Consider the following 18949-nt stretch of genomic DNA (forward strand, 5'->3'; position numbering starts at 1 on the left):
AGTTTTGTTGGATAATGTGGAGTCATTAACACAGCCAGCCAGCACAGGAGGTCATCCATCTGTCTGTATCTACACTGCTACCCTGTCATTTCACATATTTCTGCCTGCCTGGGTCCTAAGTTGTGATGCTCATATCTGGCTTGTCAGACTCCCTGGTTTTAAAAAAATCAGAGTTAACATATACTCTCCATGACACTCCTTATTCCTAAATAACTTTGAGTTATCCTGAAACACCTCTGTGTGATGTACCATGTCAAATTCCGAAGCCATCCTGTCAGTAGTTATCTTCATACTAGGTTAAGGAGAGCATCAGGACCATACGGATGCTCAGGAATTTCCACTTCAACCAGAAAGAGCTCCCTTCTTTTCCCATATCAAATCAGCTTTTTAGTTCAAGGGTTCCTAATGATGTGGAATCTTAGTTGCTATGAGTATGTTACCAAACAAGGAAACATACTCTATGATAGTCATCAAGGTGTGATTTGGAAGGTAAACAAACTAAAAAGAATTAATAGCATTGTAAGACCCCTGAAAAGTTAGCCTTGCACTGTATGTACACCAGAAGGTGGGATAAAACCTTGAATGACTGGGGAAAACCAAAAAGAAGTTAGCCTCTTCGTTCTTTGTATTGAAATTCAGTATACTGCCTAACTTTTCAGAAGATTTGTACTTTTTTTTTTTAAGTCCAACAAAGGAGGCATTTGCCTAGAATATCCTTACATTAGCTAGTCTTACATTCTTGCACATATTTTTCTTCTCCCTAATAACATGCCTGTATGTTTGATAGCATTCTATATTTTTCTAACATTCTTGTTTCGGATATTCTTTTTTTTTTTTTTTTTAGTTGTAGATGGACACAATATCTTTATTTATTTTTGTAGTGTTGAGGATCGAACCCAGGGCCTCACGTATGCAAGGCAAGCATTCTACCACTGAGCTACAACCCCAGCCCTCAAATATTCTCAAGTGTCAGGTGTTGAATAGCCAACCCTAGTACCTATGTCCATTGCAAAGTAAACTTTGAGGTGTTGCCGTCATTTTTACCCTCCATGTCTCACTAGAAAGCTAACATTTATTTGCATATTCTTAAAGCCATATGGAATTACAACTTTTGAGCATCTAATTCAACATCCTTAGAAAATGTTCCTAATTTTTCTCTTCTCTAGAAGCTCTTCATATTTAACTCCCACCAGATAATTAATTCTACTAGGTGATCCTTTCCCTCCTAGGATCCTAATAAAATTGTTTCCTAAACTGACCCTTAAAGTCTGGGGATATAGCTCAGTTGGCAGAGTGCTTGCCTCACATGCATAAGGCTCTGGATTCAATCCTAAGCACCACACACACAAAACAAAAACCTGACCCATGAGTCATCCTGATTTTTAGTGTATTCTTGAGAAAACACCCAATAGGTGAGGTAATCCACATACAGTTTTACAAGAAGAAGGATATTCCCCCAAAATTGCATCATCTAACTAACCAGTGTATAAAGCAACCCACCTGGGGCAAGCAGACATACCCTTCCAGCAACAAAGATGCTACAAATTTGTTGAGGCAAACACATCTCTCTTCCTGCTAATATTAAAGCCACTCAAGATTAAAACTTCATTAACTGCCCTCTTCCAGAAACCTAATCTGCAGGACATCTCTTCACTTTCCCTGCCTTTTGGAGATTTGTCACCAGGCCCTACCAGAGGCCCTAACACTGGGTCTCTGACTTCCCATCTCACCTGGGACTCACTGCCACATTTTACTGATATAGGCTATTTTTCACTTACTTTTAACAGCTGATGGGAAGCATCCAGTTCTTGTAGAAACTTCACTTTCTGCATCTAGTAGTCAGTAGTAACCCCAAGGGATAGAAATCAGCTCTCATTTCAGACAACAACCCAAAATTAGTCGTGAATACTATATCTATGATATAAGCTCTTATACAGATCTCATAGAACAGTGCCTAGCAGAGTTAAGCACAATTTATTTGCTATCATTTATTAGCAGCATATCACTTATAAAAAGCAAAATGGCCAAAGTTAATTTATTATAAAATACTTAAAAAGTGATAAGAAGCCTTGTTATGTTTTGGGGAGTATTGCATTTTTTTTAAAAAAAATGTGTTTTAAGTTTGGTTAAAGAATTGTAAATAAATATTGGATAATAAATATTGAATTGATAAATATTGGACAAGTTAGTTGTAAGATTAGTCAGTTATTTAACAAAATAGCTATTTTGTTCGTTGAGAAGCCAGGGATAACATTGGTTCTACTCTAATAATCATTCTTGTCGGATGTATCCCCATTCTTCAGCAACTTTTACATCTGTGTTTGGAAGAAAAAAAAATAAGAAAATCAAAGAATTGGAGAGTTTGATATTTTAATCAAAACTATAAGGAATAATTGATTTGTATGAATACATCATCTTGTCATAACTTGAATTCTTTTTCAAGTAAGGTAGCCATCATCATCAAGTATTAATTGATTTCCAACTGTGGTATAGGAAGATTTGCTCTATGCAAATCTGTGTTTAATTATAAAACCTATTATTTCTTATTAAGTAATGGGTTCCTGAATTTAAATAATAGATTTAAAAGATGATATGAATTGGCCAGGCACAATGGCACATCCCTGTATTCTCAGCAACTTAGCAAGACCCAGTCTCAAAATGAAAAATAAAAAGGGCCAGGGATGTGGCTAAGCAACAGAGTATTCAATCCCCAGTACCAAAATGTGTGTGTGTGTGTGTGTGTGTGTGTGTGTGTGTGTGTATCCACATCCATATACTCTTGTATGTATATGAATCTTGTAGTAAAAGAATTACCACACACTAATGTGATATATTGCACTCAGAAACAAAAAAAGACCTTGGGATTTCCAACTTGAATATTGGACAAGTTGTAAGATTAGTGATAATCAGGAGAATAGGGAAAGTTTTTTGAGGAATGATAATGAGGTATGTTTCAGGTAGCAATTCTCAAGATGGGATGGGAGCATATTAAAATATTGGATGAGGAACTATTAATATTAAAAAGTTGAAAAATCTGTTTTGAATAAAGTGAATAGCCACATGTTGGTGACTAGTGATAATGTAACATTGCAGATTCTTGCTGTTTCTGAATCAAACTGTACTGGACTCTTAAGTAGATACTTTGATGCAGTGTCTTACATAACCTCACTATAGGGTTGTTAGACATCACCCCCCCACCCCATCCCTCTGCTAACCCTGATTGCCATGACTGATTTTAAAAGGTTTGGGCCACTTGGATTTAAATCTGGGTCTCCTGTGCCAGAGCCTCAATTCTTATTCCTGGCTGCCTGGGAATAATAGTTGTACTTTTATGTATCTGGCCTTCTTAGTGCCTTATTAAAATATTGGAATAATATGTAAACCATATATTTGTTTATAAAAGTAAATGACATATTTGTGCTTTTAACTTTAACCCTACTTCATCACACAAAATTAGATTTTTCTGTCTACATAACATGACAAATGTAGTCTATCACACCTTTCCCCCTGGCATACCTGCTAACAATACCATGCAGGGTAATAGATTTAGGACTTTTAGGTGTCTGTTAATTTATCAAGTGCTTTGAAGCTGCAGTGATTTAAAGAAAGCAAAGTGTCAAGGGGCATTGCTCAAAATATTTCTCACAAGTCTGATGACTGATTTAAATTCCTTTTGTGTAATTGATAAATGTCTAATGAAAGAGTAAAGTTTGTATTATACTATACCATGCCTAGGCTTCCAAAATAAGCCAATTTCCAAGGTCTTTTACTAGAAAATGCCCATCTTAAGTATCCAGAAAAGTCATCAGAGTGGTTACCAAAAGTAATATAATATGCTTGTCTTGATTATTATTTGTGTCCTTAGGGAGTTGTTACATTGTTTAGCTAGAGAAGACTTTATTAGACTAAATACAAATTCTAGAGAACATTAGAAGAATGAAGGAAAAAGAATTTAAAGGATTTTCCCTCTTAAACACAGAAATTATTTATATATATTTCTTTTTAGACCAAAGAATTTTAGGTAGCCAGTTACTGATCCTCTCCACAAACCACCCCAGCCTACCACCTTTATATGGGGAATCCAGTGTCATTTCATGGTAGTATGGGGAAAACTTAAATTGATTTTTTAGTGTATGTGTGTTTATCTGTCTAGTTAACCCTTCTAACTTCTGGTATTTTCATTGTTGTCCCATAGATACGAAATGTGGAAACAAATCAGTGTCTAGATAACATGGCTAGAAAAGAGAATGAAAAAGTTGGAATTTTTAATTGTCATGGTATGGGAGGCAATCAGGTGAGTATCTTAATATTAACTTATAAAAAGGAGAATTTTTTTTTTAAGTCTGTTTTTACTTTGCCCTTTTTATCTGTGACATCATTCAGGAAATATTTTCCTGTAACAGGCCCTTTGTGAGAACTATATTAACATTGCTGACCACAAAATTTATTTTGTGCTTTCTAGTGAAATTATACTCCCTGACAGCACACTTAGTATATGCAGAGAACTAAGGCCATTTTTACTTTTTTCTGTATAAACCTGGTGGTAGCTTTTATGAGTCATTTAAGTCTCTATTAATTCAATAAAATGCAGAATTGTGTATCTTAGAATATTTTTTCCCTCCTAGGTTATTGAGTATATGAAATACTGGCTAATTTTTTTTTGTTGTTATTAAAGCTTACATGTTTCCATTTTGTTTTCCAGGTTTTCTCTTATACTGCCAATAAAGAAATTAGAACAGATGACCTTTGCTTAGATGTTTCCAAACTTAATGGCCCAGTTACCATGCTCAAGTGCCATCACCTAAAAGGCAACCAGCTCTGGGAGTATGACCCAGTGGTAAGTTACCTATCCAATAGCCTATAGGAATAAAATAATTAGACTGTCACTGTCATTAAGTATGTTTATATTCTTCATAGCTACAATGACTAATATCAACTAATATGGTTAATATGGCCATTGGAAATGACCTGAATAGTCTCTTCTGGAATGATGTGGTGCATGCTACTGCTCTTTTGGCTGTGCCTGCCCCATGCATTGAAGGATATAGAGTATCTCTGACATGAGGCAGAAAGTGCCCGTGGCACAGTCATTGTGGCAACCAAAACTTTTTTTTCCAATCATTGGAGAACTTAATTAAATTTTTTTTTCTTTTAATTAGTTATACATGACAGTAGAGTATACTTTGATACATCATATATAGCAGAGTATAATTTCTCATTCTCTGATTATATATGATGTAGAATCCCACTAGTCTGAAAAACCTCCCACTTTTAAGTTCACTGGAAATTTACAGTGTGTTAATTAGGCAATATGAAAACTACTTAGAGTAGCTTAAATAAATAGGCATTTATTTTTCTTATGTAAATCTGGAGGTCAGTTGTTTCGGGTATAGATTCAATGGGACATTGGTGTCAGGGATAGCATAACTATAGTATTATCAACTTTCTATATGGCCAGAAGATGGTTTCTGAAGCTCTCATTGTCACATCTAAACTCAAATATCAACTTTCTATATGGCCAGAAGATGGTTTCTGAAGCTCTCATTGTCACATCTAAACTCAAAGTAGAAAGAGAAGGGAAGAGGAAGTGTTTCACTACCACATATGTCGCTCTTACTCAGGAAAGCAAAAGCTTTTTTTGCAACCCTCTTAGCAAACTCTGCTTATTTCTTATGGGCCAGAACTTTATCCCATAGTGACCCCCAGCTCAATAACAAGGAAGAACAGAAAAGTAAGCATTTGGTTTTCTAGTCTTATAGTATGAGATTGCCAAGTGACAAAGATTGGGAATGACTGTTGTCTAGCTATCCTACACAGTCTACCACAACAGGTATTTGAAAAGTAAATATTTGCTTAGAAATATAAGAGGCTGGAGATGGGGTATTTATAAAGAACTGGTTGTTGAGTGTAAAGTTTTAAAACTTACGAATCACTTTGCAGAGTTTTTTCCTGAGATTAAAAATTCAATGTCATAGGCTAGTTTCTCCCAGAAGCAGTCTGTAAAATAAAATTTAGTGTTCAGATGTTTATTAGAGGTCACTTTTTTAATCAATACCTGTGAAAAGGAAAGGGAGAAGGCAAAATTGGACAGAAGGAGAAGTCAAGCTGCAGTACTGGTCCACCTCCAGCAGCCTGAGCTGACTGTAGTAGGGAGCTCTAGAGGGGAACAATCCATCAGAATTATCCTGCTTCTAGCTGTTGAAAACATAACAAACTAGAGAGAGAACAAAATATTTATATCAGTAATTTATAAATGTAAACTCAAAATAATGAAATCTTGGATTTCAAAGGAACCCTAGAAATAAAATCCAGGACACTGTTTTGTGTGAGTAGAAACTGAAGCCCAGAATGGAACTCAGTTGCCCAAGGTCACAGAACAGGTAATGGTATAAACTAGATCTCAAAACTGGGATTCTTGATTTTTGGTCTAGGATTTTTTATATAATACCATGGTGTTTTTAATTAAATTTCTATATTTATATATCTTTAAATCTTATTTATATTATATATTACATAAATTTCATAATGTAACACCATCCTCTTTTGCTATGACTACTTACAGTTGTCCCTTCTAGACTACAGTGTGGCTTGAAACCCCATTATATCTAGGGATCAGGGCAGGAGGTGGGCAAATTATTTTTTCTAGCTTATATGTAGACTTTTTGTAAAAATTAATTATAACTTTTATCCTCTTCAAAGATTAAAGGTAGATATTTGTCACTTGCCTGTCTAGTTGCCTTAATTGAGCTTTCTCTATGTGGAGTCTAGTCAGTATTAGCTGGGTTTTCTGTTGAGTCCTGAGATGACAAAGCTCACAGTGTCACTAGCCATAGAGCTCTTCACCCGATGTCAGTTACCAGAGCCTTATCTGGAACAAGATTCTTCACCAGAGTCCAGGTCTCTGGGGGGCTGTTCAATTGAATTATGAGAATTTTATACTGTTGTTAAACAGTTAAATAATCAGTACCAAACAGTAACCCAATTTGTTTCAAGTTTATTTGAATTAATCTAGATAAATGAAATGCACATTTTTAGAAATTGGGATTTGAAAAAGAGAATTATCCAACCAAATTTTTATTGTACTTAAATTTCTTTCTGTTTTTAATAATATTGGCCATGGGCCTGAGGAAGAATGTCAATAGAACAAACTTTGCAGGGAGTTTTGGAATGTTTGAGGTTTTTTTTTTTAATTGTAGTACATTATATTATACATAATAGTGGAGTTCATTATGACATATTCATACATGTACATAGTTTGTTCCATTTTATTCCCCAATACTTCCCCTTTCCCTCACCTCACCTCTTTCCTCCCCGCAACCTCCCTTCTCTATTCTACTGGTCTCTCTCCTATTTTTGTGAGATCCCTCCCTTTTTTTTTCAATTTCTTTTTTCTGTCTAGCTTCTCGCATATGAGAAAATATTCGATCCTTGACTTTGTGAGTCTGGCTTATTTCACTTAGCATAATGTTCTTTAATTCCATCTATTTACCAGCAAATGACATAATTTCAGTCTTCTTTATGGCTGAATAAAATTTCATTGTGTATATATCACATATTCTTTATCCATTCATGTGTAGGTGACACCTAGGCTGGTTCTATAACTTGGCTATTGTGAATTGCACTGCTATAAATATTGATGGTAGGGCTGGGAATATGGCTCAGTGGTATAGCATGCTATGCCTAGTATGTGTGAGGTCCTGAGTTCAATCCCCAACACCACACAGACACACAAAAAAGACAAGATTCAAACATTGATGTGCCTGTATCAATATAATATGCTAGTTTTAGTTATTTTGGATAAATACCAAAGAGCAGAATAGCTAGGTCATGCCTTGTTTTCATTCCTAGTCTTTTGAGGAATCTCCATTGTGGTTATGCTAATTTACAATCTTACCAACATTATACAAGTGTTTCTTTATCCCCACATTCTCACCATCATCTATTATTTATATTCTCTTTTTAAGAATTTTTTTGTTTTAATTAATTACACATGACAGTAGAATGCATTTATGCACTTTGATATATCATACATAGATGATGATTGCCACTCTAACTAAATGAAATGAGATTTCAGTGTAGTTTTAATTTGCATTTTCTTGATTACTCAGGATATTGAACATTTTTTATATATATTTGTTGGCCATTTGCATTTCTTCTTTTGAGAAATGAGTATTTAGTTCATTCCCTATCAGAAGTGTAACTGGCAAAAATTTTCTCTCATTCATAGGCTTCTTTTCATGCTCTTAATTTTTTCCTTTGCTGTGCAGAAGCATTTTAATTTGATGCCATTCCACTTATAGATTCTTATTGTTATTTACTGAGCTTTATTTATTCATCATTTACTGAGTCTTATTAAGGAAGTTGATGCCTGCATTTATATATTGAAATGTTTCCCGCTAAGGATCGAACCCAGGGCATCACACATGCTAGGCAAGCACTCTACCACTGAGCCCCAGCCCCAGCCCTGGTGTTAAGTTTTTTGAGTTCTTTATATATTAATCCTGTATCAGAGAGTAGCTAGCAAAGATTTCTCCTATTCTGTAGGTTCTCGATTCATATTCTTAGTTGTTTTTTAGTTGTTGATGGATATTTATTTTATTCATTTATTTATATGCAGTGCTGAGCATTGAACCCAGTGCCTCACCCCTGTAAGGCACAAGCGCTCTACCACTGAGCTATGATCCCAGCCTGTCATTGGTGTTTTGGTGGGAGTTTTATTAAATCTATAAATCACTTTTTTAATAATACAGTCATTTTAAAATAGTATTAATTTTGCCTAAGAACATAGAGGTCTTCCTACCTTTAATGTCTTCTTTAATTTTTTTCTTCAGTGTTGTATAATTTTCATTGTAGAGATCTTTCACTTCCTTGTTAGATTTATTCCCTTGTTTTGGTTTAAGGCTATCATGTATGGAATTGTTTTCCTGACTTCTTTTCATTGGGTTCATTATTGATGTATAGAAAAGCTATTGATTTTTGTATGTTGAATTTGTATCCTGCTGCTTTGCTGAATTTGTTCTTGTTCTGCATTGTTTATGTGACTGCTTTGGCAACAGTGTGCATGCAGAGCTTCAGCAGTCTAGAATGTCGGGCTGCTAGATTGTGTTCATGGCTGCCCAGGGTGTAGCTAGGATATTGTTTTCTAATAAGTACCATTTGTCAAGTTCTTAGTCCGGACTAGATAACACTTTGTGTACATTTTCTCATTGTTTCCTCACAAAAACCCAATGAAGTGAGTATTTTTGCTCCCTTTTTATAGTGAGAATACTGAGTGTCAGAGAGGTTGTTTTGATGACGAGTTACATTAAGTTATGCTTCAGTTGACAAATCCAAAATTCATTCCAGGAATGTCTGACTGCTAAGCCCACCTTATCAGCCAATAAATTACACAGCATCTGTGTGAAAAATTAAAACATCCACTCTTTTTCGGTTCTGTTTTTATGCATTTATAGGAATTCAAAAGTCACTGAACCTAAATCAGTGTGGATAGAGACATCTGCAAATGTATACCATCTTTTGCCAGTTCTCACTTTGTTTTAACACAAGAATAGTGAATGACTAGAAGCCAAAATAGTTGTTATATAATCATTACATTTTGTTTTGACATAGGTACAAAAGAAAAACTTCATGAAAATGAGATGTTCCAGATAAAATAATTATTTTAAAATTGTCAGCAAACCAAATAAATATGTTTGTTGATGTTCCACCTTTCCTTAAAGTCATTTGAACTTATAAAATAACTTGAAGTTTATGCCTGCCACAACTATTCTGAAGACTTTAATGTGACCAGAGTACATTATCAGAGTCTGAATCATTTTAACTGTGTATCTGTTAACTCTCTTTCCTGCCTTTTTGAAATTATCCTAAAAATCAACAAGATAATATCAATTACAAAATGTAAATGAGTAGATACGAAGATGCATAGCTTTATCTGTCAGCCATTTGTTAAGTACCTTCTTTGTAAGATATTATATAAACTTTGTTGTCTCAACCTCACAGAATCTGCTCAAAATATGTAATCTATATTTTAAAAAGGAGGAAGGCCAAGTTACCCAGGCTATGAACCAGACTAACTCAAGTTCCTGTGTTGTTCTTGTGTACCACACCACCTGCCTTAACCACAAGGCTAGTCTTTTCTTGGATTGAATATAACACAGACTTAAGATTGCTTGTACCAAATCGTAGCCATCCCAGTGTTCATACAACTTTAATTCTGCAAAAGGACCTAAATTTCTAAAGCTTGAGATTTGGAATCACAGAATTTACAGGAAAAGCCCTATCACAGGGAAATGAAAAAACTTTGAAATTGCTGTTTGGAAATAGGTTGGAGGATCCTAAATTAGGAACCAATCTGGTCTTCCTTTCTTTCATTTCTTTCTTTTTTTAGGGAAACCAGAATGCACACTCACAAAAAGAGAAGTTTCTCACAGTGTTACGGAGCTAATGCCAGAATTAGGGCTTAGAATTAGGTCATCTTCCTGCAGGTCAATTGTGCCCCACTGAACCAAATGGATTTTCTCTCCCACTTAGCTCTTAATGCATCTTTAAATATGCACATTTCCTCTGTTGTCTTTTGAATAATTTATACTGCTCACCAAAAATCTTTTCTACAAATTTAGTAATCACCAAAATGATAGTTGAAGCTGGATGTGATGGTACACACCTGTAATCCTAGCAACTGGGGATGCTGAAGCAGGATAGCAAATTTGAAGCCAGCTTTATCAACTTAGGCCCTAAGCAACTTAACAAGACTGTCTCAAAATAAAATAGGACGAGGGAAGTAGCCTAGTGATTGAACACCCCTGGGTTCAATCCCCAGTACCAAGAAAAGGGGGGGGTGTTATGTTTTCCTTCTCCACTTTCATGTTAAGATTTCTTTTTTTTTCCCCCTGTCATTTTCAGAAATTAACCCTGCAGCATGTGAACAGTAATCAGTGCCTGGATAAAGCCACGGAAGAGGACAGCCAGGTGCCCAGCATTAGAGACTGCAGTGGAAGCCGGTCCCAGCAGTGGCTTCTTCGAAATGTCACCCTTCCAGAAATATTCTGAGACCAAATTTTTAAAAAAAGAAAAAAATAAGGATTGACTGGGCTACCTCAGCATACGTTTCTGCCACATTCTTAAGTAGCAAAAAAGGAAAAGTGCTTTCCTCCTCTGCGGGATGTAAGATTTATCAGCCATTAAAACTCAGACTCCTCTAGCTTTTCACTAGCTGTGAACCAGCCTTCCTGTCCAAGGACATGAAACTGCATAGTAGTGAGACTGTGCACACTGATGTTTACAAGATTGAAAGAGTCTTTCATCAAGAATCATGGAAAAGAATATTCAGACAGTGAAACAGTCAACAAAATGTGCTTTCTGGAGAGCTGCACCTTTTATGGTTTGCTTGCACATCAGTAATTTCTGCTGAGTGTGCTGTCAATGAAGAGATTACCAAGATTTTTTTCCTGATTAGAACTGGTAGCCAGTATATTAAACATTGACATAAAAGCAAATGAAAAAGAACTGAAACCAGATACAGAATCATGAAAACAACATTTTTACATTAAAAAAAAAAAACTATATTAAACAGGGTTTAAACAAAATTAAAACAGAACTATGAGAAGTACAATTTGTTATAGTATAGTATCAAATTTCTATATAGATTTTATACCTCAGTGGGGAAAAATAACTGATTCCAATGACGTTCATTTTATTTTCATCTGTGATAGTCATGGATGCTTTTATTTTCCTTGGGGTGCTGAAAATGAGCTGGGAGAAAAAGCTCTTTGAACATAGTTTTAATTTCTTTCTACAATATTTTTATTTGATTTGTGGGCTGTTGGAATTGTGACTTTTAATTGCCTTCTAAAAAATGGAGAATTAACATGATGCCTGGTCTCAACTGAACAAGTTAGATATCTCAGTTGTTCTTGGGTCAACTGGCTTACAGTCTCGGTCTTCTGTCTGTTTCTCTCCCTCCCTCCCTTTTCTCTCTCATTCTCATTCTCTCTCTCTCCCTTCCCCGCCCCCTCTCTCTCTCTCTGTCTCACACACACACACACACACACACACACACACACACATTCTTACCACATTTTCACCTTCCTAACTTGATTCAGCTGATTATGCTTAATACCCAAGATTCATACTACTGTACTACAGATTTGTTTTCACAGCAATAAATCTTCAGTTCTTTATGATTTCATTTAACAAAAGGCTTTCAAGGAGTGGTTTATAATTTGGGTATTTGGAGATAATATATTTGATGGTTTTTTTGGAAAACCTTTTTCACTCCATACTCAGATGTGCTTCATTGTCAAGTGCATATTTAGATTAGATTCTTGAATTGTAATGTTGATCTGCTGCTTTTTTTTTAATAAAATTTGACTGAAAATATTTAATTAGCAGTTTTTAATAAGTTAGCCAAAGAAGTGCATATTACTAGTCCTGCATTTCTTTTTAAATTCCATTTAGGTTAAATTGGTTTTATTTTTCTCTGATTTTTCATACCACAAAAATCACCTATCAATTAAAAGTTACTTTTTTATTCTCCTAGAAAGAAAACCTCATTGCAACATTTTTTCCTGATATGTAAAACAATTCATTCACAGAAAATGCATATATTTTCCTTCCTGTTTTTAAGATTATATTTGATGGTATTCTTTTCTTTGGTTTTCAAAGACTCACTGCAGGCAGTGCTATTTCTAGTGCCTAAGAATTGTTTCTGAAAGTAACATCATTAATGATACTTGCCAAACATGAAGTTTCTTATATCCAATTCAAGTTCATCAACATCAAGCACATGTGGATGCTTTAGGGTGAGGCTGTGATACAGAATGCATAATCTGTCCCCAGGAAATATGAAATGATGCAGGTGCTGGATGGAATCTTTTTTCTATTCCATGAGCTGTGTTAATTCTGTCTTCATTAGGCCTACTGCTTGAACAAATCAGATGTCTAATCAATAAATTATTTTCATGCTCAGAATTTCAGGTTTTTGTACTTTAGCATAGCTTGGTCTTATTCCTTACTATAAGAAAGCTTAATAGCAATGTGATTTAAGGTTTGGTTTGGTTTTTTTTTTTTTTTTTTTTTTAAGTGGGGGATATGAGTGATTTAATTCATGGGTACTTTTAGAATCTGATAGAAATCCCATTGCCTTTATTTTCCTAATTAAAATATTCCTAAATATTTTGAAAATATAAAAGATTCCTGAATAGTTGTGCCTTACATTGGTTTTATTTGAAATTCAAATGGATCCCTTTTATCATAGCTGTTTGTAGATTAGAGATGCTAATCTCTCTATTACAAATGAAATTGAGAATGAAAAGAAAAAGCAAGGGATGAATACATACAACTAGTATTTGACCAGTGAAGAATTTAAAAAAAAATTGTAGTTGTAGATGGACAGAATGCCTTTATTTTATTTATTTTATTTTTATGTGCTACTGAGGATCCAACCCAATGCCTCATACATGCTAGGCAAGCGCTCTGCTGCTGAGCTACAGCCCCAGCCCAGTGAAGAATTTTATAAGTGACAATTAAAGATAATTTGAATCTCAGCAAACCTATTCACCCAATCTTAATCTCAGTCCATTGTAATAGTCTGCCTTTCCTAATTGGTATTCCTGAGAAATACCACTTTGTTTACCATTCTGCAAATGTAACACACCATGCAGGCCTTTGTGTCATTTTCCCTGTTCTCCATTTAGCTAAAAAAAAACATAGGTTTCTTTTTGTAGGCTTTAGTGCTCTTATCTTCCACAAATAAATACCAAGAACAAATTAAACTCCAAGGTTTACATGTTTTTCAGAGGAGAAATTCAGAAGGTAGTATTTCTGAAAGTGATAACTGTGAAAGGTGTATACAAAGAGTTACTTTATTTTTCTGCCATTTTCAGGATAAGGCAAATATACATTTGAAATAAACAGTTGAAGTTAAATTTAAAAATATGCCATTTATAATGAAATATAATTAACAAAGTCAAATATCTAAGAAGAAAGTTGTGGAAGACAAAAGATGTATAAGTCCTCTAACCTGAAAACTAGATAACAGTGCTAAGAAAAACCACACACAATAGATACACTATTGTTATTGATTGGAAGATTGCATAATATTAAGATGTCAGTTTCCCTCAAATTGATCTATAGATTCAATGAAATCAAGATCCCTCTCTAGGCTTTGTAGAAATTGACAAGTGGAAATGCAGTAGATACAGATTGACTAAGATGTAATGTGGAAGAAGGAAAATAAGACTGGAGGACTTGACACTTCCCAAATTTCAAGATTTTTTCCTCTAAAGTTGCAATAAGTAAGAGTGTGTGATACTAGCGTTAGAATGTCCAGAAATAGACCTATGTATACATGGTCATTACTTTTCAATAAAAATACCAAGCAAATCAATAGGAAAGGAAAGTTTTTCCTATTGAAACTGAGTAGTGGCTATTTGTACAGTAAAAAATTTGAACAATGATGCATTCTGTGTACCGTACACAATTTTTTGAAAAGGCATTATAGATCTAAGTGTGAAAGAACAAAACAATACATTTTGCAGAAGAAAAAAGTATTTTTAAAGACCTTGGGGTTGGACTATTAAATCTAAAGGTAAAAGCTGATAAATTTCATCAAAATTAGATGTTTCTCATCAAAAAGATGCTGCTAAAGTGCCATGGCTTAAGAAAATATTAGAACACATATAACTCATCCAGAAAAAAAAAAAAAACTTTAAAAAAAAAAACATTGTTAACAACCTAATATAAAAATGAGTAGGTGATTTGAATACACACTTTCATAGAAGCCATTCAAATGCTACACAAATAGTATAGGAAAGTGTGGTAAACGTTAGTCATCAGAGAATGCAAAATGAAATCACAAGGACATACCAATGCATACCTGTCAAATGGTGATAACAGGGAGTAACTATTAGAATGTAAGATGGCATATAATCACCTTGGGAAAGACTTTGCTAGTTCCTAGGTAAACATGCTTACCTTGTGACTCAGTAATTACACTTCAACAGTAATAAGTTACTGGATAAATAAAGATAAACTTATACATTAGATACTATTCTAAATTGAAAGAATGAGTTAACTGACAATAGGGATAAAGCTAAAACTTGTTGAACAAGAAAAACTAATTTATTGGGAAAAATAAGAATTTATTGACCTTTATACTTAACATACATACATTATACTTTGTGTACATTATACCTCAATAAAGTACTGGGTAAGAACACAGCTTTTTCCCAGAAAGCATTCCCCATGCACACAGCACACTGGAGGTAGAGTTCACACAGATTGTAACTGTAGGATTAAAGCTGGGGAGACCACAGTCTTGGGAACAAACAGAATGGCTGGAAGTTGAGGGAGAAAAAATCCCAAGTAGTTAGAGGGGGCCCCCCAGTCTGCATATAAACTTCTCAAATCTATGGCTGATTAAGTGTACCCAGCATGGAATTCCAAAAAGTCAAGAAGAAAACAACTAAAAGGCAAAAAAAAAAAAAAAAAAAAGAAAATGACCAGAGATCTCAGCAATTGCTTCCTCTCTGCATTTCTCCTTCCCTTGGTGTTTTCGCTGGGCCTACCAGTGACCTTCATCTTGTCCTTGGTTGTACTTCCCCTCCAGAGTTGGGCAAAGTGGAGCTGCCCTTGAGGCCAACTCCCAGAGGGCTCCTTTACCACCTTACTTGGTGCTTAGAAACTAGGATCCTCTGGCCATGCAGCTTGTATGTATTTATTCTCCTGGGTGGCATTGGCTGGGTGGGGGGTTCTCAGCAAGCCTACCCCAAGCAGATGAAGGACATACTGTGGACCAGAGAAAACTATCTCTTTCTCCTCCCATTCACAGCTGGGGTCATTTGCAGTGCAGATTGCCTATGCAGACTGCCTCTTGGACCTGAGGTCTCATCTCATAGGCCTGAACAGCTTGTCATTTTCTGTCCTCAGCCTTGGGCCTTTGCCATATTTCAGTACAGCCAGCAACATCCTGCTGCACTTCTGAAGGAGGGGCTGGTGCAGGGAGGGAGGGTGACACCATCCTTGTTCATAATACTGACTATTGAGTGGTCAAATTAGAGGGCCAGCTGTGAGGAGGTAGTTTGGCATCTTGGAAAGAGCAGGATTTGAAGCCAACCATATCGCAATGCATGTATGATAAAACATTACCAATTGTTGCAAAAGCATGTGCTAACACGTTTTTTCAAAAGCATTCTACTTCACTTTGACTTCAAACCAACAGTTAAAATTATATTTAACAATAAAACCCCAGAGACCTTGCTATTTAAATCCAGAACAAAACAAGGATATCTGCTATCACCATTACTGCCTACCAGCCCAGGAAGTTGCAGGCAATGCACTAGGACACAAAACAGAAAGGAGAGGGGAAAATTTCCAGAACAACAATTTGTTCTATTTGCTGATGGTTGTCATTTGTTTATTTATTATTCACCAAAGACTCAGAAGGTCAAACTCCCTCTCATCATGGAGCTGACATTGTGCGGGGGAAGGACACAAAAATAAAAGCAAGTCAACAATAAAGATTGTGCTATGAAGCCAATGGGAGCAGATGGACAAGGGGAGAGGCCATTCTAGAGCAGTTGGACAGTCTACTTGAAGAGGGGACCTTTGATCAGAGCCCCAAAGGCACAAAAGAATAAGCCATAGGTCAACAGGGGAGTGTTCCTCATGGGGGAACAGTGAGGGCACAGCACAGGCCCTGGGACATGGACAAGGTCAGCAAGCTAGAAGACTGATCAGGCTGTGTGATCAGGCATAGTGAGGAGACAGGGAAGAGTCCAAGACAGTGTTGGGAAGCAGGCAGGAGCCAGAGTAAGTGAGCCCTACAAACCATAATGAGGACTTGGACTATAATCAGAGTGTGATAGGAAGGATGGTTTTGAGCCAGGGAGTGGCACGAGCTGACATAAGTTTCAAAAAAGTCACTCTGGCTGCTGTGAGGAGAATCTTCTGCTAGAACTAACAGTGTCAGCCACGCTCCAGAAAGAGTGCTTTAAGAATCCCATGAATGAGAGGGCTTGGGATGTAGTGGGGGCTGCGGCTGGGCAGAATGGGGCTGTGGATTTTAAAGATAAACCTAACAGGACTGGGGATGCAGCTCAGCAGTAGAGCACCTGCCTAGCATGCCCAAGGCCCTGGGTTTTTCAGCATCACAAAAAGCAAAAGTGAGGCATCACTGATGGATTGACAGGATGTGAATGTGAGAGAAACAAAGGAGTCAAGAATGCTGCTGCAGGTGTTTGCCTAAGAAATGAGGACCAGTGACTGCAATCCCAGAGAGAGGTTAGGATGTCTGCCCTGCTATGGCACCACATGGGCTTGTGCATGTTCTAGCCTGGAGCTCAGGGAAAAAAAAACAAAATATTTCTACTAATTAGCACATAGGGAGATAATTTTTCTCCAGAAGAGATTATAAACAGATCACCATCCATATCTGATTTAAGTGATGAAATTTTGTGATTTGGAGTTGATAACACTTAGATGAAATTGTTGGGCTTGATCCTATAGCACATTGAGACACTGGGGCATCTTGGTTTGGGGAAATTGCATGTGAGATACAAGTGAATCTTAAAGAATAATGCCTCCCAAAGAAGGTCATGTCCTAGTCCTTGGAATTTGTGAATGTTCACAAAGGGGAATTGAGGTTGTAGCTATCTGAGATGGGGAAGTTATCCTGGATTGTCTCAGTGGTAGTGTAATCACATATCCTTCAATGTGGAAGATGGAGACAATAGAGTCAGGCCAGAGAGATGTGATACAACAAAGACTTCACCGGCCATTGCTGACTGAAGAAGGGAACACAACTCTACTAACACTTGATTGTTGCCCAGTGAAACCTATTTAGAACTTCTGACCTCCAGAACTGTAAGACAATAAACTTGTGTTTTAAAGTCACTAGTTTGTGGTAATTTGTTACAGCAGCAATATGAAGCTAATACAATGGTAGGTTACATTAATTTATTTTTACATATTGAAATAGCCACTAGCCTTGCACCTCTGGAATAATTCCCCCACCATTAAGACCTGTTATATAATTCATTTACAGATTGATGAGTTGAGTTTGCTAATATTTTGTTAAGGATTTTTACAGCCATATTCACATGAGATATTGGTCTATAGTTTATTTTCTTTCTTGGTACCAGGGATTGAACCCACAGTCATTCAACCACTGAACCACATCCCCAACTCTTTTTTTTTTTTTTTTTTTTTTTTTGTATTTTATTTAGAGACAAGGTCTTGGTGAGTTACTTAGCTAAGTTGCTAGCCCTGGCTCTGAACTTGAGATACTCCTGCCTCAGCCTCCCAAGCTGCTGGGATTACAGGCATGTGCCACCATGCCCGGCTTCATAGTTTACTTTCTTGTACTATCTTTGTGCAGTTTGGTAACAAGTTAATACTACTTCATAAAATGGGTTAGGAAGTAATCCCTTGTTTTCTACCTTGAGGAAGAGATTTATATAATTAGTGTAGAATTCTTCAAATGTTTGGCAGACTTCTCCAGTTAAACCATCTGGACTTGGAAATTTCCTTTATTATTTTTCCATTTCTCATTTCTATTGATTCTGCTGCCCTCGTTTTTATTATCTCTTTACTTCTGTTTGCTTTGAGCTTATTTCGGTCTAGTTGCTAATGGGGAGTGCTTCTGTTATTAATTTGAGATGTTCCTTCTTTTTCATGTAAGAATTTAATGCTATAAATTTCTGTCTCAGTACTGCCTTCATTAACTATCCCATTTTGATATGTTGTATTTTCACTCTCATTCAGTTCAGTGTTGTTTTGTACTTTTTAAATTGCCCTCGACATTTTTTTCTTTGGCTCATGAGTTATTTGGAAGTATGTTGTTTGGTTTCAAAGTATTTTTTTCCTGTTATTGATTTCTAATTTGAACTCATTATGGTGGGACAATGCAATCTGTATGGTTTTAATTCTTTTAAATTTGTTGAGATTTGTT

General features: G+C 35.9%; 1 protein-coding gene and 1 long non-coding RNA gene across 3 annotated transcripts in view; one reads left to right on the plus strand and one right to left on the minus strand.

Annotated features, from left to right (window-relative positions):
* The window catches only part of GALNT1 (polypeptide N-acetylgalactosaminyltransferase 1), a 131817-nt gene extending 119806 nt beyond the window's left edge, over nt 1-12011 (plus strand). The window contains exons 10-12 of the mRNA XM_081263755.1: nt 4196-4294; nt 4703-4837; nt 10903-12011. Of these exons, the coding sequence (XP_081119881.1) occupies nt 4196-4294; nt 4703-4837; nt 10903-11049 (381 nt within the window). The 3' untranslated portion in view covers nt 11050-12011. The remainder of the gene's footprint in view (nt 1-4195; nt 4295-4702; nt 4838-10902) is intronic.
* LOC308632087 overlaps nt 1-17838 on the minus strand; it is a 38383-nt gene extending 20545 nt beyond the window's left edge. Inside the window, exons 1-3 of one of the 2 annotated variants that reach the window (XR_014018423.1) lie at nt 15669-17838; nt 5927-5997; nt 902-2315 (exon numbers count right to left, since the gene is read on the minus strand). This is a non-coding gene — a long non-coding RNA (uncharacterized lncRNA). Of the gene's footprint in view, nt 1-901; nt 2316-5926; nt 5998-15668 lie in introns of those variants that run through there. The other variant, XR_014018422.1, reaches the window with a different exon arrangement.
* Between the last annotated feature and the right edge of the window lie 1111 nt (nt 17839-18949).

This window comes from Spermophilus citellus (assembly GCF_964194105.1).
Source record: "Spermophilus citellus genome assembly, chromosome: 12".
In the NCBI taxonomy this organism is placed as follows: Eukaryota; Metazoa; Chordata; class Mammalia; order Rodentia; family Sciuridae; genus Spermophilus; species Spermophilus citellus.